The sequence below is a fragment of the Polyodon spathula genome, chromosome 15, assembly GCF_017654505.1.
Source record: "Polyodon spathula isolate WHYD16114869_AA chromosome 15, ASM1765450v1, whole genome shotgun sequence".
Lineage (NCBI taxonomy): Eukaryota > Metazoa > Chordata > Actinopteri > Acipenseriformes > Polyodontidae > Polyodon > Polyodon spathula.
Window position 1 is genome coordinate 15,003,354 of NC_054548.1, and position 27,584 is coordinate 15,030,937.

The window sequence follows — 27,584 nt, forward strand, 5'->3', positions numbered from 1 at the left end:
ACAAATATTGCAAAGCGTAGTGTATGGGGACTATGGCTTTTAAAGGGCGGAGAATTCAGATACAGTATGCAGATTTCAATAAAGCGTACTTTTAAAATTGCCTCGTAGTGGAAATTAACGGAGTTCCAAAGAGCTTTTAAAGGATTTTTTTAATGCATAGATGCAACTCCCAATTCAGAAAACTGAGTCTCACTGTGATTCACAATACAGGTTTTCTTTTGTGTGATTACATGTAATAACATCTACCTATGCAAACCACAAAGCTATTACTTGTGTTTGTGAAATGTGAAGTGAACGTATGCAAGAGTGTTAGCGTACCTGCTATCTATGGTATTTTCTTTCTGTGTACGCATGTCCGCGCGCAGCCGCATTGTTGAGTCTGAGGCGCGGGTTAACAGTAGTCGAGGAGAAGAGGGGTTGTATATATGAACATCGGTCTTAAAACATAAAGTGAAACGCGAAACATTGGCGTTTATTTGTCTTTTCAAATAATAATAATATTTTACTGCAAGCAAGCAAAATGGCTGAGAAAGAAGGTAAAGTAAAGCATGCTTTCCAACATTGAGCATTCCCTGTTTCACCATAGCTGGGTGGTTGTTTCAGTGTACAAGAAAACAACATTATATCATCGTATAAGCCGTATTTCTGTGATCGCGTGTGCAGTATATTACTACAATTATTATTATTATTATTATTATTATTATTATTATTATTATTATTATTGTTATTATTATTGTTATTATTCCGCACTGCATGAATGTGTTCCTTGTTCCCGACAACAGACTTGCCAAACCAAGAATGGTGTCGCGCAGTCGGTTCTGGTCAGGCCGGCTTCTTGTCCCAAAGATCTTCTATATTTGCTTGTACTGCGTCTAAAAAAACAAAACAAAACAAAAAAAAAACTGATAAGAACATTTTGAACAGGAAATCTTTAAATTGGCCAGGTCGTGGGTGGAGTATCTCCATTACGTCTGGTGATCTTTACTGTGGTTGGATTCACCCAGTACCAAACTTGTTCATGGACTTACTTTTGACAAAGTCAAGAAATTATTTTATGTACTGTCTGTAAAGTGGTTAATGACCGGAAGACCACATTTGATGACTTAGATTTGGTTTAATTGGGATGTCCTTTTCGCTCAGTTTTAAATACTGTTGGTATAATTGGTAACTACTGTGTGGAAGACACTCCTAACATCAGAAAACAACGAAAGTTTTGAATGTATTTGTTTATTTAGGTATGTACTGCAGTGCTGGAGAAACCCATTCGACAGCAATCTGAAAAAAGGGGCTTTTGTGGAATACTAAATATGAAACAAGCAACAGTGACTGTAAACACACTGAGACCAACAGGTTTATATTTTACGTGTTTGGATACAGTTTATACTTTTAGACAAAGTTTAAACTTTAAGCTATTGACACCCTTTGTTTCAGTGTCGGTTGACAAGTACCTCCTCTTGTCTTCCCAGTTTATGACGATGCTGTGGAAGAACGAGTTATCAATGAAGAATACAAGATCTGGAAGAAAAACACCCCTTTCCTTTATGACTTGGTGATGACACATGCACTGGAATGGCCAAGTCTCACAGTACAGTGGCTTCCAGATGTGACCAGGTACCCAATTCTAGATGCAACCTATCACACCTCTTACTAGATTGCGTCATTAATGGATACATCTCAATGTGTGAAGTGGACTAAAAGCTAATCTAGTAATATTGAACTGTGTCAGTGTCCATAGTAGTCTCTATGTGCACACATTTCTCTTAACTGTACGTTAGCATGTGTATTGTATAGTGATTGTTTTACACACGCCACACCATATGTATGGGCAGGGCATTTCTATTTATTTTTCTGCTGTAAGACACTGATGTTTTTTAAATCCTTTTTGATTTATCTTTTTGTAAAGCTGCTTAGTGTTTGGAGAAATATATATTCAGCTTCTGTTTTCAACAGGCATGCATTCAAAGTGTTTGCTGTTTTTAGCCTAACTTTGCCCTTGTGGTGATTTGTGTATTTCTAGACCAGAGGGAAAGGATTATGCTGTTCACAGGCTGGTGTTGGGCACTCACACCTCGGACGAACAAAACCATCTGGTAATTGCCAGCGTTCAGATCCCCAACGATGATGCCCAGTTTGACGCTTCCCACTACGACAGTGAAAAAGGAGGTGAGTTTTAAAATGATGATCAGTGGCAGCTTTGAAGCAAAGATTATTTCTTTTTTTAGCCAAGATGTGAGGAAAGTCATTTAACTATTAAGAAGAAAGTGAAATAATGTTTAATTCATCCTTTTAATGGAGGAGAGCTTGTTTTCTGAAAATCTAATTGTAAGGGAAGTAACATGCAGTGTCTAAAACGTTGAATTATCAGTTTCATAGCACAGACATCAATTACTGTAATATAAATCTGACCTTCTTACTTTTCACTACCTCTTTAAAATGTTTTTTTTATCCCCCTTTAATATCAGCAGGTAAGATTTACTTCACTCTGATGCAGTCTAAGAGAAAGCTTTGGTACCGTCAGGGTTCAGTCAGTGAAGGCACACAGCTAACAACCAAGATTGGAATGAACACGTTGTAGAAGGCTTGTATCATGAAATCCGTCTCTTCTGAGGTAGTATGAATTATCCCCTTTGATTTAGGGATACGGATATGAACTGACATGATCAAGTGTTCTGAAAGCTGGGGACAGTGAGCATTTTGTTGAAAGACAACGATAATTATTTGTATCTGTCTTAAAGTACATAGAGCTAATAAAATAAATCTTACTGATTATATGTAATGCCATTAATCTGGTCTCAGTTTCCAAAAGCCTGATTCGCACAAGATGGAAAAAGACCACATAAACAGGTGGATTTAGAATTTTTACTGACATTGGTAAAATGTAGTCCTGTGTGAACCATCAGTTTATTTTTTATCACAGATCATTTTCTCAGATCATTTTTTCAGAAGCCCTCTTTATTTATTTATTTATTTATTTTTTATTATATTATTATTTTTTTATTTACTCCTATAAGATTCTACAGTTCAGTAAAATAGAACAATTGGGCATAATCAAATTGAGTCCGTGTGAAAATACAAAACATAATTGTCGACCCTTAATGGTGTATTTGAAGATATGTATGCAAATACATATCACTCAAGGGAGAAAATGGTTATTCTAGCCTTTGAAAAAGAAAGTACAACAAATTATTTACACGTCTGGGACGTTTTTGATGTCCTCTGCTTTTGACCAACTCTGAGGACACCTGATTTTTATTCCTGTGCAAATCATGCTAAATACACATAGCAAATGAAAATTGGATACATCCTAAAGGGATGTATCTATGTACACAAGACTCTTTTCTTGCTGTATCTTGGTAGACTTGAAGAGAACTGTCCTTCCTTCAGAATTGTTTTTTTTTTCTTTAGAATTTGGAGGATTTGGATCAGTGAGTGGTAAAATAGAAATTGAAATTAAAATCAACCACGAGGGAGAAGTGAATCGGGCTAGGTACATGCCACAAAACCCCTGTATTATTGCAACAAAGACGCCAACTTCAGATGTGCTTGTCTTTGATTACACTAAACACCCCTCCAAACCAGGTAAGTGGAAACAGCTAATGAAATTGTTTCTGTAGATTTTCAGTTCAACTTTAATAGTACGTGCTCCATAACAATTAATCAAAATGTAAAATATCATTGTTAGCCTTGGAATAATTACAGCTAACACAACACTGAAGCACGTTCCATTGATCATTGTTTCCTCGTTTTGCCAAAATTAGATCCCAGTGGAGAGTGCAGTCCAGATCTTCGGTTGCGAGGCCACCAGAAAGAAGGCTATGGGCTTTCTTGGAATCCAAACCTCAGCGGAAATCTTCTCAGTGCTTCTGATGACCATGTATGTATCTGAGTAGGGACTGTCTCTTGGCAGCGTCATTCAAATGGGACTTAAAAGATTTTTAAAAAAGCAGCCCAAATCTATGCTAAAAGTGGTCTTATATTTACTGTCCTCCTCAAGGGTAGAGATGTAGTAGAGGTCCTAACTTGTGTTGTAACCCTTAGCAGTCCATTTATTCAGCGCCTGTTATTTATTCAGCGCAAACTAGATTAGGGTAGAGATGTAGTAGAGGTCCTAACTTGTGTTGTAACCCTTAGCAGTCCATTTATTCAGCGCCTGTTATTTATTCAGCGCAAACTAGATTAAAAAAAAAAAATAATAAATTCTTAACTGGAACCCGGTTATATGCTGGCGAAAGGGGGTGTCTGATAGAGGCTACGCTTTCTAATTATACAAAAACTAGGGTTTCTAAATGGGTTTGGAAAGAACAAGGTTCTATTTGTTATTCTGCATATTTTTGGGAATTAACTGGTTGCGTTGTGCTTTTTAGTTGCACTTAGGATTATAATATGTTTTGACTTTGACGAGGTTCAAAGAGGAACTTTGGTATGATTGTTTTAAGCTAAAAGAACTAGCGATCACTGAATGAATTACCAACTGGTTGGAGAGCCTGTGCAGGGGATTAATTACTAAATTACTGGATCAGACTGCTGTGTTTTATAAAGCCGGAGTTATTAGCTTAATAAAAATATATGTTTGTATTTAATGCAATGCGCTGCTATGCTTATATTACATGTAAACTGTGTTTAATGTTTTTGTATTTCTCTGTTATTTGTCTTGTCTGCTTTCTTGCTCTGGTGTGTGTGTGAAGACACAAAACTATGATAAGTGCACTTTATTATTTTTCTATATTCTATTTGTGGTCTAAAGTAATGCACATGTTTAACCTATTAGTGGGTGAACAGAGAATAGGATAGTTGTTAAATTGTGTTTGGTTACTGTTTGTCGTCTTCTTTATTTGCAGTGCATTGTAACTGACCGTGCTCATGATAGTTTCTGAATGCAATAGTGAATGATTGGCATTTCGCTATTTTATAAAGCCCTGTTCACATTTGTATTGGTACAATACTAGTACAGTTTGTTTCGGTATAGAATATACCGGTACGAAACCACTTTCTGTGCTAACTCACTTTTCAATTGCGATATACCTGTCCACATTCATGTATTTTTTAAATTGACAGTGTTCAGGTTCTGAACTCGTTTCCAATGACGACTGCTGTCATATCTGTTAGAAATGGATCTGCTGTCATGTAATGCAGCATTTCCAGTCCATGTACAGTATTTTGTTTTGATGTTCAATCAGTATTAAGAGACAAGCAGAACGTGAAAGAGTGAGATGAACAAAAAGGCGAAAACAATTAGCCGTCTTTAAAAGCCTGAGGTTGCGATGACAATGGGTTTCATCACGGCTTTGGGAAAGGCTTTTTTTTGCTTTTTGATATTCCCCCACAAAAGCTTTTATTCTAGAGCAGCACTGCTCTGCAGTACGCTTTACCTCATAGTCATCATCACTAAAGCTGTTTAAAGTAGTTAAACTGTAAACAAGATGTGTACATGCTTCAGAATATTGACTTAACTGTATTGATACCGTGTCGGTTTACCTGTCCACACTTAAGCTGTTCCGAGTCGTATCGAAACAGTACTGGTATGAAACCTGGTCTTTTTTGAGTTTCGTAAGAACTCCTGTCTGGACAGATATTGCGGTACGGTTCTGCAACGTTATCGGTATAAAAATGCTAGCGTGAACAGGGCATCGGTTTTGTATATATTTGTGACATGTAAGTAAAAGTTATAACTTAGGCCCATTTCCCTGTGAAATTACAATGACTGCAGAGCAAAAAATGTATAGCATATTTAGCGGTCAGGGTCCATAAAGTATGGATTGTGCAGATTGATTACCCGTGTGTTTAGCAAACTTTAATATTGCTGGGAAAAAATGTTTTCTATATACTTAAAATATTTATATATTTAGTGTGTGGGTAATTAGGTGCAATAAATGTTACAGTGCAATATCAAGCTTGCTTCTTCTCTTTTCTTTTGTGGGAGTTTAATAAATTGCTGTATGCTCAGTAGTTTTGTAGTTGGGATTGTTCCCTGGTGCAAAATAGGTTGTAGTAAAGTTTAAAAAGTGCATAAAAATTCAAAGGAATATGGTAGATCTGGGAAATTATTTATTCATTTTTTTAATTTAGTAATCACCAATTGATTTTACCCTGTTTTTCTCCCAATTTGGAATGTCCAGTTGCATTTTAGGCTCAGCTCACCGCTACCACCCCTGCACTGACTCGGGGGCACCGAAGATGAACACACGTGTGTCCCGTCAGCCGACCACTTCTTTTCACTCTGCAGGCCCGCCATGTAGCCAACCCAGAGCTACAGAGTCGGAGGACAACGCAGCTCTGGGCAGCTTGCAGGCAAGCCCGCAGGTGCCTGGCTAGTCTACAGGGGTAGACACCCTGGCCGGCCTAAGCCCTATCCCCCGGGAGGTGCTCGGCCAATTGTGACTGATTTATCTTTTGAGTCTAATATTTGCAGTGTCACCATAATCTCTTTTTACCAGCATGCAAAGCATTGTTAAACTTCAGTAATTTCTCTCACTGTGATGCTGAGAAACAAATTCATACTTTTTGTGTCTTCCTACTGCAGACTACTGCAGTACTCTATTTGCTCGGCTCCGGGGTCATGTCATAACTCATCTGCACCTTCTCTGGTTCTCGGCAGAACTGAAGAGACCATATAACTCCTGTGTTGGCCTCAGTGCAAAGGCTCCCAGAGAAGTTTAAAGTTGATTTAAAATAGTTTTTACTTACAAAGCGCTTAATAGTATGGCACCATATTTCTATAAAGGAGCTTTTTATTCACATACATACCTCCAACTGATTTACCATCAGCTGATGCAGGACTGCAGTGCCTCCCACAAGTTTACACAAGAAGTAAGGGAGAGAGAGAGCTTAGTTAGGTATTTTTCACCCCATATCAAAAGTTCTGTATCAGTCAGTGGTTTTAACACAAAATGGAACATACTTTTATAGTTTAGTTTTTTTTAAATGACCATTTAATTTTAAACATACATTATATATATATATATATATATATATATATATATATATATATATATATATATATATTTATTATACAATAAATGTATTTAACATTATAAAACTTTTTATCTTGCTGTCTTTTTACTCTTTACAAATGTATTTTATTTTGACTTTTGTGTTTTGTCGTGCACAGTTCTTCATTGTATTTATTTATTTATTTATTTATTGGTTGATTGATTTATTACCAATTTTAGTAAGAAGTGCTAATGAACCAGGTTTTATTTTTAAGATCACTTTTAGATGTGTGTTGTTCACAATACTTTGTGTTTCTCTGTTATAATGTAAAGCAGAAGATATAATTTAAACGGTTGTATGAATGCCTTGATATTAAATACAACTTGTTTGCTTCCCCAGACAATATGCCTGTGGGATATAGGTGCAGGACCAAAAGAGGGTAAAATCGTGGATGCCAAGACCATCTTCACTGGCCACACTGCTGTAGTGGAGGATGTCTCTTGGCACCTGCTTCATGAATCCTTGTTTGGTTCTGTTGCTGATGATCAGAAACTCATGATGTAAGTTCATAGATATACGTTGAGTGGGAGCAACACGTATCTTACCAACATCTTTTGATGGAGGCATGGAAGTTCAACTGTTTAATTATTTCAGTCTCTAAAGCATTTAGTTGTATGTACTGTGTGTGTTCAACACAAAGTATTTTCCTTCCCAACAAGCTTACTGATCTATTGAGTGATGGGTTCAGGGCAATTGTTGGCATTCTGAAATATGTTGTCTTGAAGATACTAACTTTTTTAATCTAGGGAATATTAAGTGACCACAGTTGTGCATCTCTTCCAGCTGGGACACCAGGTCAAACAACACTTCTAAGCCCAGTCACTCTGTGGACGCCCACACAGCTGAGGTCAACTGTTTGTCCTTCAACCCCTACAGCGAGTTTATACTAGCAACCGGATCAGCCGATAAGGTTCATACAAATTCTTTACGTAAATTTATCTCTTGTAGTTTCACCAGATTTATTGAATAGTTCAACATCATCCTTTTGCTGAAACCTGTGTTATGATCTTTCTGGGATGCTTTCCTGTCAGGGATGCCCAGGGTCAAAGCTTTACGCTGCTGACAAAACCTTGTCTGTTGCTTCAATGATGAACGATATGAAGGGGCTGGTTTGGTCTCTGTGCAGATTTTAACGTGTCTATTTCTATTGGCAGACGGTGGCTCTTTGGGATCTTAGAAACCTCAAACTGAAACTTCATTCTTTTGAATCTCACAAGGATGAAATTTTCCAGGTAAATCTCAATATAAAGTTTTTGCTTGTTCTGAGGATTTATAAAGCCGAGCCATTTTTACAGTTCTGTGTGTAAGTTGGACCATGCTTTATTGCACTGACAGTGAATCTACTGACTTTTTTGGCAGGTACAATGGTCGCCTCATAACGAAACCATTCTGGCTTCAAGTGGCACCGATAGAAGACTCAATGTGTGGGACTTGAGGTGAGAAAATAAATACAAAATATTGCTCTGTTACACTAAGATTTAAGAATGCTTAGAGAAGTCCATATATCTCAGCACAACTAGAAACCCTGAAGTGTGTGTATATAAATATAAAATGCCTCAATTTTGATAGGACCAAAAAGTGCCTGGGCTGCCTGACATGCTTGTTTGAAAAGCATGGATTTTCCAAGCGTATTTATGATATAGTATGTAACTAACATGCTTGTGTGTTTTATTGCTGTGTTTTTAATAAATGTCACATAGTAGTTCAACAGTGGTTTATTTTGTTCAGTGAACCGCTGACATGCACCTGTTCACTTGCTTTCAGCATGATCAGGATTTAGCTGTGACTTTTCTATCAGTGAATGTTAAGTACTACTTTGTCTATGCACAGAAATACCTCATATAAATCAGTTTGTCGGAAGAAATGATTTTCCTAATGAGTCACAGTGGTGTTCAGCAAGTTATGTAGAAAAGGTTTTGAATGGTGCAAGAGCTATAGTAATAATAATAATAATATTTTTTTTTGCCTACACAAGCTTCTAAACCATTTTCCTCTGGAGTGGTCAGTTTCTGATGTCTCCAGTGTGGCATAAGTAGGGGGTTATTCGGGGGTGGATACAAAAACACATTAACTGTATCAACTGGTTCTGTTTCTAGTAAAATTGGAGAGGAACAGTCAGCCGAGGACGCAGAAGATGGCCCTCCTGAACTCCTGGTAAGTTTTGATTTATATACTAACAGTTTTGTCATTGTAAGTGTACTTAAAAGCTACCAGTTTTTGGTTTATCTTTTCTAGTTTATTCACGGAGGACACACTGCCAAGATATCGGACTTCTCCTGGAACCCCAATGAACCCTGGGTAATCTGCTCTGTATCAGAGGACAACATCATGCAAGTGTGGCAGATGGTAAGTGTTGATGCAGTTTAGATTAATGTTTTCAAGAAAATGTGCTTGTCCTGGAACTTTGCAGTTCTCTTGCCAAAACTGCACAAGAGGCACATTTTTAAGAATTCCAGCTTGTCATCGTAGTGCAACATATTTTAACATGATCACTCATTTGTGGTATCCTGGGTCAGCATTTTGGGAAAAGGTATAATAAATTTGCATCAGTAGTATAGGTAAAAGTGTGTGTAATAACTGAAATGACAAATTATTTTGCTTTATCTAGGCTGAGAATATTTATAATGATGAAGAGCCAGACACTCCCGCTTCTGAACTAGAAGGACAAGGATCTTAATGGAGATAGATGCCCCAGCATGGCTGTATAAGAAAGTGGAGAAAGCAAACAGAACCAATACTTCGGTAGTTTAACTTTTCCTGTGGCTCCATTCTGTTCACTGAGCATTTTTTTTTTTTCAGCATTCAGCTTAATAGAATACTTGTATTTTCCAGCAACACATTCTTGTATAGTTATTTGTATCTCGTAGTGTGTTATCTTAATGTTTTTTTTTTTTTTTTTTTATCACAACAAACAGTTTGATACTGTAGAAATTGCCAAATATTGCAGACTATGCCATTTATGGTTCTTGCACCACTCTTTTGGGGGATATGGGGGTTGAGGCCTTTGAGGAGGTATTTCTGTGAATTTCACAATATGTGGAATCAAGTGGGTGGACAGATTGTATGTTTTTGCAGTTGGACAAGACCCACAAATAATCCCAGAAGAAACATAAGTACGAAACATTTTATAAACTGCCCCTTTTTCATGTTTGTGTAATATTATATTTTATAATATTAAGGCGAGTTGTCGGTGTGCATAAGCATGGGTTGACATTTGTTTTATTGCTTCCTTTGAATACATGTTCATTTTGTTCAGAATACATTATAAAGATGCAATAAAACATTTTGTAACAACTTTTAAAAGTTTTTGACCATTTTACACAGTACCAACTATTTTGGAAATTACTTACCTGATGCATTTGAATTATTTTGTTTTAAATATACAGTTTGTTTCAGCTGGCAAGGGATTTTAAGCAATGCTCAGGATATTTTACAATGTACCTTTAGAAATGAGATGTTTGACAGTCAAGCTTCAGTCATTAGTAGATGAACATTTTGTGTACTGAGATGTAAATTGCATTAGGGTTTGTTTATACAACTACAGGTTGCTATGCAATGGGAGTTCCTGTACATTATGTGTCATACTTGCCTTATTGATGTAGGGTAATTTCACCAGCTTCAATGTCATTCAGACAGTTGTTTGTATTTGGAAACCAGCAAGTGCCTGCTCTACGTGTGCAGTGAGCAACCTGTATTCAATTTAGCAGTTTTAGGGAGGTAATTTGTTTGGCTTACGTTTTTTTGGCGAGTTCCCCAAAAACCAAGACATTTTTAGCTTCTTTAGCTAATGTTAAAAGTGAAAGTTTGTAATACATTCTAGCTTGGTCAGATTGCTAGAAAAAATAGCCAAAAATGTAATATTATAGGTGCTCATTAATACAACTAATGCCATGTTTCCAGTTGTCACAGAGACCAATGTGAAATCATTCCTGCTCGTTTCTAGGAGCACCAGATAAACGTTAATTGTGATTCTCAGTCCCAACTGGGTATGAAGGCTGGCAGAACTCCCACTGATAGAAGTTACATTATGAGTGTCCAATCCAAAGGATGCAAGAGGCAGGTTTAAAACATTGCTGCAGAGTAAAAAAACAAGTTCTCCGAACAGATATATTATTACAGTGCTCTGGGACTTTAACATAGCCACGAGAGGGTCCCATCAAGAAGTGGAAAACAAAATGTATATGACAAACATTAAATGCAACAGATATAATAAAACCCTAGGTAAAAATATGATGAATTATTACCAAAAAGGCAAATGTCACCTTTACCTCCAGGTGGCATTTAATTAGTATTGTTCTGGTAACCACATGATCAACTGGTCACAGGTGGTCATTGGGCAGGGTATCATGACAAAGTAGATCACCATGACAGTCATCCATCATACGGACTAAAAAGGTATCCTCCATACTACATGTCCCCAGATTGTGAAAATTTCAATAACTTTTACAGAATGCCTTAACCAAAATTACATAAATTGAATAAGCAGTTCTCTAGATGAAGTAAAAATGTGAAAGACATTATGTAAAGACAAGACAAACACAATTTTAGATTCACAATAGTGAAAAAACTTGTACAAAATGGTTTATTGGAAAGCAAGACATGACTATTGGTACACCTTAGCATCTTTCAAAGCAAACAAGCTTTAAAAAAAGACAAACTAGATTTCTACCTCATTTTGTTTCACAGCCTCATGTATAAACCTTGAAGAGGTAGATTTTTTTGTTGTTTTTTTGCATAACCTGAGAATCAAACTAGCATAACTACATACTAGTGGAAAACAGAAAAAGTCAACACATTACATCAATAATGACAGCAACCCAAACAAATATAGTAGCTTTTAAAACAGTTCTTTGAACAAGTACAACCATCTGGGTTTCATAAAAAGAAGAAAAAAGTACATAAAATTAATAAAAAAATCCCAAACATGGCATAAATCCTGGTATTGGTCTGAAACAGGTAGTCAGAAAACATTTTTTTTATTTTTTTATTTGAGGACTACACCAAAAGCATAAGGTATGTCAAATTAACAATGACACAATCAATACCCTTAGTACAAATCACGCAGTCCTCACTGCCTTCTACTTTGAATCGTACACATTCACATTGTTTAGAAAACTCAATGAATTTGGCTCACAAAATCTGCATTACCAAAATGCTATAGGACCTCCCTCCCACCCACTTTTGGACCAGACTCCATATAAATGCGTCAGTCTGGCTCAGTGGGTCTGATATGGTCAAAGTTTGGAAAACCTAAATAATTCATCTGATAAATCAATTCCATTCTGGACATTGTGTTAGCAACTAGTAACCCATTGGCAATACTGCCTGCATACCAGCATTGACACCCAATGAAGAAAAGACGGTATTTTGTGTGTCTGGGATGGATGTAGTAAGAGAATTAAACCAAAGTTCTGTAGATTACCAAACTTTTCACATCCAGAAGTACTAATGACATGAGAGTTTACCAGCCATGCGTTCCCTACTTTTGGGAACAGTTTTTATTACAAGCTTGATTTTTCAGTACATATTGCACTCAGTTTTTGGCAGTGTAAATACACCAACATTCAAGTACTGTTACAAGGAATGAGGAAATAGAAAGTTAACAAAAACGCTACTGATTTTAAGCATGTGGTTTAGAAATGTTATCTCAAAAGTGCAAAAAAATAAATCTAAGTAGCATAGAGTAAGCTACTGCTCAGAAGCATGGTGGTTTAAATAAAGGTATTTATAATTTGCACAAAAATATATAGATTTTCCTTTCTCTCTCTGGTCCCAAAGTTAAATCCAATATAGTGTTGTCTAGATGAAGCCAATTCTATTTGCAAGTAAAGTAGAATTAAAAATAAGTACATACACCACCTTCAGAGTTTAAACCCTGGATTCCAATTGTCCAGTCTAAGAGATTAACTTGTACCAACCCTGAGGAATGTGGATGGCAGTAAACCCTGTATTTCCACCACGAACAAGTGGACGAAGGTACAGTCAGCCCTGGAGTAATTAAAGCAACAGACCTATTTGTAAAAAACATATTTACATTCATCATACCAGTACTAAAATCCTGGGAAGGTATACAGTGTTTGGTTTGGTGCATGTCTACCATTGGGCATTAGTTTCCTCCAACCACGTGGTGTAATTATCAAAATGGAAAAGGAAGGTACACTTTTACAATGCTAATACTTTTCTGTTCAATCAGGCAACAAAAGACTCTCTAAGAACAACAGTTTATGCAACTCAAGGATTTACAATGAAAAGGCTTACAGAAAGTGTACAGAAAGGCTTTCTGTACACAATTCTACTGCATGGAAAATGTGCACATTGATATTGCTTGTACAATGTTCTGTATGTTGGTAAAAGTCTACTGCAGTTGACTGGAATCATTGGTAGGGTTTCATTCCATGAGGTGGCACCATGTGATCATGGCAAAATGGACAGCAATGACATGCCACCAAGGAATTTTAGAAAGCAGTTTGCATTAATAAAAAAATAATTAAAAAACATATTAACATTCACTATACTAAAAGGCAGGCTTGTGGAATAAAGAATGGGAATGACAGCTGTGAAGCAGAGGTAACATTTGATTCACAGAAATATGATATTTTCTTTCCAATTTTGCTTAAATATTTTATAGAAAATGTAAGTAGACTGCTGCATGTAGCACCACGGCTCATAGTAAAAGTCTGAAATGTCTTAAACCCCTTTTCTGTTACCTTGCTATATGTAAACTTTAACCAGAACGTTGCATTGATTTCTTCAAGAAAGACTGCACCTTGCAAGGGGTCTAGCTTAAGAATTATACTACTACTTGGCTTTGGAGAATGCAACATAAAACATTCCAAACCATATTTACACTGGTTTCTCAACTGAAAACTTGAATGACCCAAATGTAAACTCTTAAGATAATTCACTTGTCTTACAAACCAAAAGAAATATAGCCCTGTGTAAATTCCCTTTAAAATTAGGTTTCCTCTGAAATGCTGATGTCCACAAATATCAGACTGTGGTATTGCAGACGAGGGAATTAAATCAAGGCAATACAAATGAGGCAGATGTGCGCAAAAGTTGACTTACGAACGTTGCAAGTTACAGCTACTTTGAACCACATGAAATTCAATATTTTCTAAGAAAATACAGATGTGGTAGAAAAATGAAATAAGAAATCCTCACCATAAAGCCAATAATTACCAAGTACAGAGCAAATTAATTATTGTTATTATTATTATTATTACACAAAAATATATACCTTCACAAAATACATTTAGGCCTTTTCTCAGTTCACATTAACTGAAGTGGCTGAGCCTTCGGCATCAAGGCACCCTGGCTGGTCAGCAACACCTGTGTCTGGTTGGGTGCCCATGTCCTCACTGGCTGAGTCCACAGTCTCCTCCTCGCCCGGCTGTTCTGTGCTGCAGGGCGCCTCCATGGCAGCCTCTGTTGGTACAGTCCCCTCAGACAGCTGCCCCTGAAGGACTTCCATCTTTTTGTTCAGATCATTCCTCTCCATCTGCATAGCCCTGCACAGCTTCTCCAGGCGCTCCAGCTTTAGTTGAAGGGCTTTGTAATGCTTATCCCGTACAGTTTTCTTAATAAAAAAAATAAAAGTGATAATCTGACTAATTGTTTCCTGGCTAAATGGCCATTTATTTTAAGCATTCTGATACCAAATGTGGTAAAACTGATTACCTTAAAATGAACAAAACAAAAAATACTAAATACAAAATATACATTATGTAATTATAAATGAATACACTGAGCAACATGCACTAGACATACTGTCAGGGCCGGCTCAAGGCTCCTGCAAAACCACCCCCGGCAGGGGACCCCAGAACTTGAGGTGAAAAATCAAAGTTTAAATTAGCAGTACTATTACACCCACATTAATATTGTGTGATGTTACACAACTACTGAAAACAGCATATCAGTGCCAAAAATGTTAGATTTTTTCAGTCGCGAAATATGCGTATCAAAGGCTCACAACAATTTTGGATTTGCAGTTCGTAGCTATTCTGATTCCAAAATATTTTTGTTTTAAAACAGATGTTTATTAGGGAGGCTTATTTGTGCCATATATGTATTGTCTGTGGCCAGATTCATGTTATCTGTATATGCAGAACTATACTTAAACACAGAAGTCATATTTCTATGCAATGTGGCTTTTATGATGATGTATAGTTCTAGATTGTGGATAGAAAACCTGGTGTTTAAAATTGCTCCACTAGCCCTTTTAAAACAATGCACCCTTCCCTGAGGAATTTCTACACTGGCACATACATGTTTTACAGCTTTTCTTCTGATAACAATGTATGTAAAAAAAAAAAGTGTGGGGGGGGGGGGGGGGGGTGGTGCAAAATTGCTTAAGCCGACCTGCATACTGTACAGTATCCAACAGTCATCTCAATTCGTAGATGCACGACTGTTTCACTGTACACACTGTTTGAAAAACACAGTTCATAAAAAAAAAATATTATCGTGATAACCGTGGGATCATGGTATTGTAAATAAGATAGAGTCTGAAAGGCAGACTTACACAGAATTCGCCAGTACTGCACTGCTAGATGGCTTGACTAGTAATAAGGGAAAGAAACGTAATTTACACATACAAGTGTTACTAAACTAAAAAAGTCTCTCAAATGGCATGGCAACTGAGGATGGCTTTCCAGTGTGCTGAAGCTGCAAGAAAGAAATTGCTGCAAAAAATCAAAATACATCCAACATGTTTGTCCCCCTCCGTGACCATCATCCCACACCCTAAAGAGAGACAGTGGGAACAGCATCTTCCAATGGAAGTGAAAGTCTACCAAGATTTTTATTTACTTATTTATTTATATAATTATTGTATTTTTAAAGCTTTATGTGGTTTTGCAAAGCAACCTGTCAGATAGCTAGTACTACAAAGGATTAGGATTTTCTAACACTGGATACTTTATTTTGCTGTAGTGTTTAACTATTCAGGTTCACAAGGATCAGGATCATTTAAGATCTTAATTTTTTTTTTTTTTAATGCAGTAACTTTAAAATGTGCCTTTAAGTGTTAAAATTGTTTGTAAAAATTTGAATTTTTCAAGGGTATCAAGTCCTATGTAGCTACTGTAATAATTATGCTTGAATATGAATAACTGAATAAGCCATTTGTTTGGGTATTTTAGTAGCATACAAATAAAATTGTGGGTATATTTTTTAAACAATTAAAACAGACTCAAATTGATAATTCTGTTTCTTATTTTTGTATGTCTAATCAGTAGAACTGCCTGATTTCCAGAAAAAGGAGTTTGTTTTCATAGAGATTAATTTAAGAATACCAAGGGCCTCACTTTGAAGCAAGTGCAAAGTTTGTCCTCACTTGTCTGAAAAGAATAAAACCATTTTAAAGACTGTAAAATTAATAAGAAACAACTCAAAATAATAATTTAATTGTTCCAACTTGCAACAGATGTGTTTCTTGATAGTCTCAAAATATTGTTGTTTTTTTTTTTTCAGAAAAAAAATGGGGAAAAGTTTGCTTTTACTTCAAAAATCGGACAGGTAATACCGCGATACTTAATACATCATGATAATTTCTGGACTAATATCACGATAATGAAAAAGTTAATATCACGACACCCCTACTCATAACTGAATGACACATCCAGTCTGTGCCAAATGCCCCAAAGGGTATCAAGGTTTGAAAAAAAAGCATGGTCCCGAAAGAGAAAGTGTAATGTACATATGCCTCACCTCTTCTGCCATCTGCAGGAGAGCTGTATTATTGTTTTCCCATTTGGTACGCCAAACAGTAGTCTCCTTTTCCAGCTTCTTGATTTTCTTTGTCATCTGTGCACAAAAATAAATCACAACAGTTACTAAAAGTTTACACCAGTTTGATTATTTATTTATTTTTTAAACAGTTCTATATGAAAACTAGACAAAAATCAGCATTGTGAATTTTCTCCCAATGTACACTGCTCAAAGAAGCAACATTTCAAACTTAATTAAATAAACATATAAATGAATGGTATTACGTGCGCAACATCCGTGACACACGTTTGAACATGCGATAGTAATGTGAAAGTCACGTGAAAGTAAAAATGCAGACAGTTTGTCCATACGAATGTCTCACTATCACGTATAGGCTCCTCCGGCATTAACCCTTTGCAGTCCTATGTCGGACTAGGTCCGACATTACAATTTTCCTTTTCTGGTCCGATATCAAAAAGACGCCAAGCACAGGTCTCTAGTAGTTTTTTCTCCGGAAAAAGCAGAGAAAACTTTTCAATGGCCGAGTGAGACCGAAAAAAAAAAGGGGGGCGGATCTGAGCAATACACATAGCCCCTACAACAGAGAGATAACACAGATATAAAACAAAGAAGATAGCTGCTTCCGCATCCAGTTCTCAAAAAATATCACTGACATTTGCAGAGCTTTTTAAAAATATACTTGGATCACATTATTGGTGATGAAACGAGTGACCAGGAGATGATTTATCAGTATGCACGACTATGAAGAGGTATGAGAAAAATACAGTGAACAAGGGGTGGGGGCTGGGCTGGAGATGCAGCAAAGTGTGCTTTTGATATGAAATGCCTTTTAAAACCTGTTTTACTGTGAAAAAAATTACTTTTAAACCATGCGTGTAAAATAAAAACAGCACATGTGAAAATAAACTGGACTTGACGTGCATAACAGGCGCTGAATAAATGGACCGCAAAGGGTTAATGGAACCTACATTTACAGGACATGCTTCTAATAAGGCGGCAGATTACATCTTTGGGGATCGTGTCCCATTCGTCAGTCAGTGCAACACCAAGCTCTCTGCTGTCATTTGGAGGGCTGTAATGCTAATAAACACAATGTCCTAGAAGGCCCCAAAGGTGTATGGGATTAAGGTCTGGACTTCTTGCTGGCCAATCCATAACCTCCTGCTCAAGATAATCCATGACAATCCTAGCAGTATGACAGTGGGCATTATTTTGCATCAGAACAACCACACCAACAAATGGTCTTACTACAGGGTCCCAGACTGTGTCTATGTACCAAAGAGCAGTAAATCCACCCCTTGGAAGCACAGCAAAATCCATGCAATCTCCACAGCAGATGCCTCCCCACATCATAACAGAATCCCCTCCTAAATGGTCATGTGGACAGATGAAACCCTGATTCATCATTGGACACTTGCTTTGTTCACTGATGGTGCTGCCACTTCAATTGAGGAGCTGTAGCTAGTCTTCTTGACCTCATACCAGGACTCATGTAATCTGTTAATCACTGTTTTGTTGCTTATGGGAACTCCAGTTGCGCAGTGTGGAATTATAAAGTAGTGTAACTGCTTTATGTATCAAATCATTTTTAACGGTTCTTGGTCTATGCAGCAGAAAGCAGAAAATATATTTGGCCATTTTTCAGACTGCTGGCTTTTTGACCCAAACTTACCTTTTCCATTTCTTGCCTGAAGGTAGTGAACACCTCATTGCTCTTTGCAAGAGTGGTCTGAAACTCCTCAAACTTATCCATATACAGAGAAAGCTGCAAATGAATTTAGAAATTACTATAGTACATAAAAATAGTACTTTTCAATATTAATACTTAATATTGTACCTTGAAATAATAAGTTGAAAGGTCACAGTATCATACTCAAATCCACAAAGCTTTAAATGGCATTTGTAAATTTCAAATCAATATTTATTTATTTTTTTACAAAATAAATTCTGTCAGTCCAGCTGGTTTTTTACCTGCTGTTTGAGTTGGGACTCCTGCTCCTTCATCAACTCACACATGTGCCTTGATTCAGTTGCTTCTTTTAAAAGCTTTAAAAAAAAAAAAAAAAAAAAAAGATTAAGCAAATAAATGTACCTGTTTTGCTACAAATTTTAATTTACCAAGCCACAAATGTTTGATTATATTTTTATTACTACAACAGCATATTAGTTATTTAACAATACCATATTTCATATATTGTGATAGTAAAAGTGCATGCATGCTATGATTGATTATCAAACTACTCATTTAAGGCTGTTCAGTTTTTTTAGGAACATCTATGGGCGTAATTTGACAGAATTTGATTTTAAACATTTAAGGCTGATTTCAGACTTCAGTGACCAGAACATGCAAATGCGCTGTGGAGACTGGATTAGTAAAAAAAAAAGAAGATCTGAACGAAGCTTAAAGAACTTCAATTCTTGGTACTATGACCCGATTTTAATTTAGAGGACACAAATAGTGGGTGTTGTAGAGTGTGGTGTCAATATGTGCGGCACTCACAAAGTCTCTCTCCTGCTGATGTTTGTGCTCCGCCTCCATCATGAGTTCAGTTGTTCTTTGAAGCTTTGCATCGACCAACTGCTGCTGGAGCTCCTTGTGCTTGAACACCTTGTCGATGTGCTGAGGGCAGGGGTATAAACAGATACATCAATAAATAATCAGTATATAACAATTGCTTATTTAAAAAGGTATACATAGTTCGGGTAGGGAGGACTTAGGTCAGCAGAGCAATCCACGGTTCACCGTGCACCAGCGACCCCTGTGGCCGACAGGCCGCCTGAGGGTCTGCTGTGGAACCATTCAGATCTGCATTGTCCTCCGGCACTATAGGTCTGATGGGGTCACTCTGAATCCGCAGTGCGAAAAGACGGCTTGGCAGGGACACGTTTCGGACACGTGTGTCAGCTGCCATTTCCCTGAGTCGCCAGTGGGTTGCACCGGTGAACCAGGATTAACAAGAACACAATTGGCAATTCTAAACTGGGGAGAAAAATGGGGTAAAAATCACTGGCTACAATTAAATAAAAAAAAAACTAAACAAAAAACTGACACCTTTGGGGGCCGGTAGGGCAGGTCAATGTTAGGGTAACCCCTGTGCTTACACCTCACTGGCCAATTTTCTGACATCTGGTTGGAGATTAGAAACCCTACCCTATGCACTGCATGGAGGTGATCGACCTGTCATTTATTTTTATTTTTTTTGCAACTTTGATGTTTGCTCACATAAATAAAGTGTGAGAAAACTGGATGACATTTAGATATTCACAGTTTTCTGTCTCATAGTGCCTCCTAACATTGTACTCTTTAAAAACGGCAATGGTCTCTTTGCAAATCAAACATAGCATTTTGTCTTTATTCTGAACATAAAAATACTCATCACTCCACTTTGTTAAAAACACGGCACTCAATCTATTTTCCGTTTCTTTGAAAGGGACATTGTGGATTTAAGCACAGACCATAATCGACTGTCACCACAGAGTACACGGACGACAATAACTTTTGAAAAAAGCAGCAGAAACAAGTGAAATGAAAGTTAGTCGGACTTGAATATGGATGACCCCAATAATAGCAAGAAGAGGGTGTCTATGCTGCGTACTGGTTTTAGTTGTACTAGCTTAACTAGGAATAGAACTAGAACCACGTCAAACACTCCTATTTGTTTACTGAAGTTTTAATTTAAATAATTACCAACGACATTTGATAAATACAGCAGAAATAGTTGTGGTACATTCTACAGAAAACAATTCATATATATTTACACAGGCTACAGTCGATATAAATGCTAGTAACAACATAAATGCTAATATCATTGCTAGAACTGCATTCCAGCTCATGTATTCAATGACCCCAAAAGTGCACAAAATAACTTCATTAAAAAGCACCGGTGTATACCGGCATGCTGTTGAACTGCCCTTTGCAAAAGCAGGGAGCTGCATCAGTAAGGATCGCTCATCCGTGTAGTGGTGACTGATGCTTTCTAAATGAAGTTATTTTGTACTTTTGGGGTTATATAGAAATGCAGTTTTTACAATGATATAAGCATAACGTATTTGCAGTTGTTTGCAAATCTGATTCGCCTTCTCCACAGCTAGTATTCTCTGCTTAGATTTTTTTAGGTATTGAAACCAAAGCACCATACCTGGTTAAAAACAAAACCCTTAATGCGGCAGGTAGATCTCTACCACTGCTGCTGCATTTGTAGGATACAGACATCTGCTTCAAAAGTTACATTGTGGGAACCGTATGTATATGTTGCAGTGTGCAAGCTTTTTACAGCGATTTCACTCCCCTGTAACAGCCAACAAGCCTGAACATATTGGACTTGAGAGCTGTGATAAAACTGTATGTGTTACTGAAGCAGAGCAGGAAGCTCCAGGATTCTCAACTCCATCTGGTGCACAGTATTTACTGCTGCTACACGTGACATAATAAAATTCACAATGGAAGAGCTGCATGTAGCTGGAGAGATGCTGGTTGGCCACCCCTGACCTATGCTGTCCAGGTATACTCTTCTGTATTTATAGCTCCTGTTTTGAGGGGATCATGGGCCGGATTGGTGTGCTTCGAGGGCCAGGCCCAGAGGGTGTGTACTAGGACAGAGATTTTTATCAAGCAGAAAAAGGTAAAATACATAAAATAATACTGTATTTATGTATTTTTTAAGTTAAAGGGAATCTCCGAATCGCCTGTGCTTACCGCCTCCCGCAGATCATATTGTTCAATGAGTTTCTTCAGCTTCTCTGCCAGTTCAACGTTCTCCTGACGGAGTTTAGTGTTGTGGATGTTATGCTGCTCCATCTGTGCTTGAATTTCATTCAGTGTCATCTGGAAGTGTGCTGTTGCCTCTTTGCGCCTTTCCTCATCCTCACGCGCCCGCTGCATATTTTCCTCCTGCACAGGAGACTTACACAGGTAAATGAATTGAACCCCAAGATTAAAGCTGCACAAACCGATTATTCGGATCAAGCTCTCCACAGGTAAAGATCACTTTAGACTAATTTACCATTTCAAGTGAAACAACAAGAAACAGCTCCTTGGATTTGTGCAGATGTCTGTTCTCTACTGAGTCCAGGAAAAGAAGCAATCATCGCAAATCGAAGCAGCTCTTTCATCACTTGGAAAGTTAAATTAGCCCAGTCAACACCAATGACCCTCACTGTATTGGCAGCACCTTATTTCTGTGAAGAGCTCAAATCTGAAGAATTACACTACAAGTGATTCTTAACTTTACCTTGTAAATCCTGAAGAATATTTATGCCACCACATACACCCTATGCCTTTCTCCTGTGGTTATGTTTCCATCATTTACATTTTCTATTCATCCATAGCTTTAAAACCCTCAATAGTAATCCATTTTGGAATGAAATAAACTATAAAGTTTTTTTTTTTTAAGCATACCCAGGAGCATAATGTAAAGCTGATAAACTCTCCGATAGAATACGGTCTCATTGATATGGCTTGTGGTATAAACATTGACAGTAAAACTGTATTGTTTTTACTCTACAAAACGAGTGATCGAAAATACAATCTTACAATACCGCTTTGTACAAACTGTAAAAACAATACTTGAAAGTGTTGACCCTAGAAACTTAAGTCACGTGACATCAAGATGTCAGCCATTTTTGTCAGAGGTCAGTGTCAAGGTACCAACACATTTGCAACACAGTGTTTATTTAACACAGACAATTTGAAGTACCTAGAGTGTCGGAGGCACCTTTTTAAAACTGCTGCCATAAATGGGTCATTTTTTCTTGTGCTTTAGTTCAAAGTATAATTTAGGCAGATTTTGAGTTTCCACAACACTGAAAATATGAAGACAGCATCCCAAATGGTTTACGTTATTAGTTGTTGAAACAGCAGCAGTTGACAAAGGATTGGTCTTGAAGTAAAGAGGCCGATAATGACTTAGTGAAGTGCTTGGTTTTACAAATATTTTATATGTCACCTGCTTAGGAATCGAGAAGCTTGTTTTTGTTTAGTCGATTAAAAGGTGGTGAGCATTCTCTGTGATTATACATGTTCTGATTACACACACCATACCATACGAGTGTCATTGCCATTCAAGCAAACAACAAACAGGCCATAAGAGAGTCACTGCCATTCATGCACACCCACCTTCAGGGTCTTGTTGTGTCGCTGTAGCTCTCTGCACAGGCTCTCCAGCTTGCTGCGAGCCAGGATGGACTTGCTGTGTTCACTCTGCAGGTGAATCTTCTCTTTCACAATCTGAGCCTGATTCTTCTGGAGCAGCTTCATCTGCTTTTGAACAGTCCGACTTGCCTCTAGCTAAAAGGATAAAAAAAGGGAAATGTCTCATCAGATCACACAAGTAATATGACAAAGCACACACTGCATTTACTGATATCGGGATACACAGGGGCTGCCATTATCTATCTACACAAACACACATACAGGGTTCTCCTAAGGCCTTTTCATATGGGTGGGTTGCCCGGCTCCATAGTTGTCGGTGCCCAGCTGAAAAACTCTGAGCCACCCGTCTTGCAGATGCTACTGTGCCTTTAACGATAAGGATTGCCTGCGCTGCTAGCAGACTACATCACTTGCGCACGCTGGGTTAAATAATACATTTTGGAATGACATGACAGCTGTGTTGCTGTATTACATATTGACACTACATTTAACAAATCAGAAAGTTGAAGGGGTGTGTTTTCTGTTTTAAGCACTTCGAGAGGCTGAAACGTTAAAATGACTGAAAAAAATAGCCGCTAATTTTCCAAGCAAAAATAGTGACACTGAATGTGGAAACTACCAAACCAAAATGGATGGTGAAAAAGAAAATGTAGAAAATGAAAAAGAACAACCTGATCTAGTCAATGAAGAGCAACAAGTAGAATGTGAATGTACTTTCTACAAAGGTATTTAGAGTTATGACATTTGCAAGTTGGATGCATGAAGTACCTTAAGATTTTCTTTTTTTTTTTTTATGCGCTAAAACTCACACATATATTATATAATACAATACCACTGCGTCGTCTAGTTACCGTGTTCAACAACACTAATAAAATGAAGAACTGTTTTGTTTTTTTTTCCTATTTTTTTATGTGGTGGTAGCCTATTGAAATAAACAGATAATGCGTTTTCTGGTAATTACACTAATCAATGGTTTGAACTGTCGTCGGAAGAGGTGGAGCTAGACAGCGACATAGATGATGACCCCTACTTTTGGCAGTTACCGAACCATTTCTGCTGGTACTTATGCATAAAAGTTATGCGAACCCCCCCCCCCACCACCACCATTCTGTACCAGTTTACGAGTGGACCTCGAAGTCAGTATAGTACTTACAAGATCTGCATATTTCTTGCACAAGGCTGCAAGCTTCTCTTCAGGAGATGCCAGTGTGTTTAGTGCCTCCATCAATAATAATACTTCTTTACCTGTAGCACAAAAAGCAAAAGGAAAAAAAAAAACATAACATGTTATTTCACCCAGCACAGAGCCGTATTAACCCGTCTTCTGAGCATTACTTTAGCATGTTTCTACTAGAAAATCGGTAGAGCTGTTGGTAAAGTAAAAAGAACATAACCAACACGTGTGGCTCTAAATTTTACAGGGCTAACACCCCCATTATAATCTTTATTGGGCAGCAACAATCACGTTTAATTAACCTACAAAGATTCCTGCATCTACCACACCAAGTCTGCATAACAGACCTATCCTTGGATAACTTACGAGGATAAGTGTAAGGAATTCAAAAGCAAAAAAATTACCAAGAATATGGGTATAGAGGTTTCCAGCATCTATACAGACAGATCTGCATAGCTGTTTCGGTTGTTTTGGGGGGTTTTTTTGTTGCTTTTCATAGAAACAAAAAAGTAGGTCTGCAAATTTGTCACTTACCTTAATTAAGAAACAGTAAGGTATACAGTTAAAAAAAGCCTCAATGTAAAGTACAGCATAAATAAAAACAGCCAAAGCTCGTCTGGAATTGAACTGATCAGATGCAAAATGAAATTAACGGTTTTCCAGAAGGACCCCTATTATTGTGTCATAAAGCGAGAGCATGGTACAGGACCCTTCTCCGGAGAGAAGGACCCCTGTAGTTGTGTCAGTTTGGAGCCCACATCTGTTATTTTACATAGGAGAGTTCCAACATGACAGGGGAAATCTGTATACGGCTAGATATAACGCCATAATACTGTGTCCTAGAATTTTGAAAAGGGCTTATGTGGCCAACAAGAATGCCTGAATCCAAATTAGAACCTCAGGCAGGAGGAGTCTTAAAATAAAACGCCAATGAGTAAAAAAGATAAAGTGTATGTGTATTATATATAAATAAATCAAACAAGTACTGGCTTTCTATCAAAATGGCCAACTAAAAAATAAATGCATTAAAATTAAAAATAAGTTAACCAGCAGCAGCTTTTTTTTTAAAGACGCAGTATCACGTCCATGCGAGTTACAACACTATCTGTAAGATGTATTGGACCTTGCTGTGCTGTTTCCAATCTTCCTGCATCACCTGCAATAACTTTCAGTACTTTCTCAGGCATTAGAGAGTGCAACATGTACAGCATGGCGGTTAATAGTTGAGTAGGGATATGGGAACTCTTACAATAATATACATATATTGGCTATCTGTGGTTTGTGTACTCGATTGTGAGGATGGAGTAACAAAGTATGTGATGGAAAATAAACGGAGGCCTTTCCAAATATCTGGACTTCTGCGTATCCACTCAAGGACTCTTTCCTACACTGTTACTCTGGCAGAACCCTTACACTGCCTGGATTTAGTCTGCAATTGCAAAGAGCCATGTCAGATAGCCACAAAAACACAATTGTGAAAAATAAACATAGAAAGTAATAATGAAAAGGTGTTACTGCTGACAATGCCCCAGGAAATGCTATACCACCATATTGTACCATAATGCTAAAGTAGAGCAGAAGTGCCAAATTATGATACCCATCGTTTAATATATGAAAACATGTGAAATGATATGAAAATGTGATGTTATTCAGTCCCTACACCATAGCCTTATGATTATTCATATTGAGACTTCTGATTAAATGCATTTTATGTTCCCTGGCACCAAAACATGTGAGATTGGCATTGCGATAATGAAGGGTGGGTTCGCACCATACCTAGCCCTTTTTTTTCCTTGCTCTTGTCAGCCTCTGGGTCGTGCTGCCCATCTGGAGGCTCATTACGGGAATCCTCTCTTCCGGGCGTTTCTCCTCTGGATTCCTTAGTGCAGCAATCATGCTGAAGGAGGCTTCCTGCTCCATCATGGCAGGGAGAACCTAGACCTATACAGGAGCTGCTTACCAGTACATCAATCCCACACACTCCTGGGGTCGCCATTGATCGCTCTGTGAACTGAGGGAGAAAAAAAAAAAGCTCCAGTAAAATAAGTAATAAATTACATAAAAAAAATAAGTTTAATATACACATTACAAAAAAAAAAAAAAAAATGCCGATTCTTACTGGTACAAAAAACTGGAGGAGGTTGTATGGTGTGACGTTTCCAGGTTGATTCAAAATACAAAAAAAAAAAAAAAAAAAACACAAAAAACAGGCACTCCTTGGACAACAAACCATGCTTCTTTCTGCGCTTGAATCAATGTTTAAAAGCAAACTATTTTCCTAGACTATCACTACGTTTCATAAACTCACACCAACACGTGCTTCACTGCAGCAGCGCCTCATTTAACAGCCGCATTGGTAGTTGTCAGACTTCTTAAATTAAACAAAGTATAACGAAAACAGAGCGTGCTTAAGATATATGCCGTGCTACATACAAAGAACAAACATACATAGCCTTGAAAACAGTCCGGATTCAAACTTAAATAAAGTCATCACGTAAAAAAATGCGTTTATGAGATTGTCTCCGAATCAAGCGTTAAACTTAAATACGCACAACGTGGAACTGTTCGGGAAACAAAATTAAATTATACTGTATCTATAATGTTAAATTAATAACGTTTACATTCAATTTTTTTATATAACTAGAAATAACAAACACGTACAGAATACAAGTGCGGAGTGACACAAATAATAATAATAATAATAATAATAATAATAATAATAATAATAAATCACCTGATTCGACACAACACGTATTGTGTTTAAACTTTTTTACATTATTTTAAAAAATCTATGTTGTTTGTCTGGATGTGTATTAATACTATTTAGCACTGGGTATACTGTGTAAATATAAATTTTAATCTAATTTGGGCCTCGCTGCTGTCGTTGTGTGATCGTAAGGCGCCAGTTTTGTTTGCACAATTCTACCGCACCAGGAAAAATAAAATAAAATAAAAGAAATAAATACATAAATAAAATAGAAAAATTATTATATCAAGCTGCTTGTAGTATCTGCATTAACAGTAGTTGTTTTAAATTAAATGTAAGTGTGAACATCCCTTGAAAAGACAGCATCCCCCTAACACGCCAAAAATACACAACCCCACCGACCCAATGCGTGAGTTGCAACCTGCTGTGTACTTCGGCAAGTTACACATATCTCCTGGTTTTAATGTCTTAACACCTGCCAGTTAACAACTGGACCGTGAGGGTTTAATACATGTGCCATGAATTTAATACCACCTTATATATAAACTGAACATTTAACATACAGACTGGTGGTGCAGACAGAGGTACCTGAGTGTTTAAATCGACCCTAGTTGCTGATTCCTGCGTCGCCATGATGTGACGAAATAAAATAGCGAGGAAAAAAAGTACACAAGAGGAGAGAGGGGTTGGGCTTATACTTAATGCAACGAGAAAGAAAAACCCAGCGCTGTTTTTTCAGTTCCAGTAAATAGATTAAATATCAGCAAGGTCTGCTGTGACTGTGAGGATAACAGGGCGTCATAGATACGTCAGAACATGGGGATTAATTA

The 27,584-nt window shown here is 37.3% G+C and overlaps 2 protein-coding genes across 9 annotated transcripts; one reads left to right on the forward strand and one right to left on the reverse strand.

The window, feature by feature from the left end:
* The first annotated feature begins 372 nt into the window (after positions 1 to 372).
* Positions 373 to 10,293, forward strand: LOC121327820 (histone-binding protein RBBP7). Of its 7 annotated transcripts, none has more exons than XM_041272037.1 (14): positions 373 to 536; positions 1,236 to 1,350; positions 1,467 to 1,611; positions 2,018 to 2,163; positions 2,463 to 2,465; positions 3,406 to 3,579; positions 3,759 to 3,874; positions 7,330 to 7,490; positions 7,774 to 7,900; positions 8,145 to 8,222; positions 8,347 to 8,426; positions 9,087 to 9,144; positions 9,226 to 9,336; positions 9,599 to 10,293. In XM_041272037.1, exons 2-14 carry the CDS (start codon positions 1,308 to 1,310, stop codon positions 9,665 to 9,667), a joined length of 1,311 nt encoding a protein of 436 aa, XP_041127971.1. In that variant the 5' UTR covers positions 373 to 536; positions 1,236 to 1,307; the 3' UTR covers positions 9,668 to 10,293. The 7 variants fall into 7 exon arrangements, with proteins under 7 accessions (XP_041127971.1, XP_041127972.1, XP_041127973.1 ...); XM_041272038.1 differs by having other exon boundaries at positions 8,350 to 8,426; XM_041272039.1 differs by lacking the exon at positions 2,463 to 2,465.
* Positions 10,294 to 11,625: 1,332 nt separating this feature from the next.
* LOC121327819 (gamma-taxilin-like) lies at positions 11,626 to 27,451 on the reverse strand. Of its 2 annotated transcripts, none has more exons than XM_041272036.1 (10): positions 27,343 to 27,451; positions 25,824 to 26,058; positions 24,027 to 24,118; positions 22,838 to 23,008; positions 21,419 to 21,613; positions 19,223 to 19,342; positions 18,694 to 18,768; positions 18,395 to 18,487; positions 16,702 to 16,797; positions 11,626 to 14,569 (listed from the first exon to the last, which is right to left on the reverse strand). In XM_041272036.1, exons 1-10 carry the CDS (start codon positions 27,385 to 27,387, stop codon positions 14,258 to 14,260), a joined length of 1,434 nt encoding a protein of 477 aa, XP_041127970.1. In that variant the 5' UTR covers positions 27,388 to 27,451; the 3' UTR covers positions 11,626 to 14,257. The 2 variants fall into 2 exon arrangements, with proteins under 2 accessions (XP_041127970.1, XP_041127968.1); XM_041272034.1 differs by lacking the exon at positions 27,343 to 27,451 and adding an exon at positions 26,167 to 26,629.
* Between the last annotated feature and the right edge of the window lie 133 nt (positions 27,452 to 27,584).

Excerpts from the sequence above, each read along its gene's own strand:
- LOC121327819 (XM_041272034.1), bottom strand. The coding sequence starts at position 26,280 with ATGGTTTGTTGTCCAAGGAGTGCCTGTTTTTTGTGTTTTTTTTTTTTT. Across the intron at positions 16,798-18,394 it reads TCAGGCAAGAAATGGAAAAG|ATGACAAAGAAAATCAAGAA; the intron begins GTAAGTTTGGGT and ends TTTTGTGCACAG. Across the intron at positions 14,570-16,701 it reads TCCTGCAGATGGCAGAAGAG|AAAACTGTACGGGATAAGCA; the intron begins GTGAGGCATATG and ends TTTTTTATTAAG.
- LOC121327820 (XM_041272037.1), top strand. The coding sequence starts at position 1,308 with ATGAAACAAGCAACAGTGACTGTAAACACACTGAGACCAACAG. Across the intron at positions 1,351-1,466 it reads AAACACACTGAGACCAACAG|TTTATGACGATGCTGTGGAA; the intron begins GTTTATATTTTA and ends TTGTCTTCCCAG. Across the intron at positions 1,612-2,017 it reads TGGCTTCCAGATGTGACCAG|ACCAGAGGGAAAGGATTATG; the intron begins GTACCCAATTCT and ends GTGTATTTCTAG.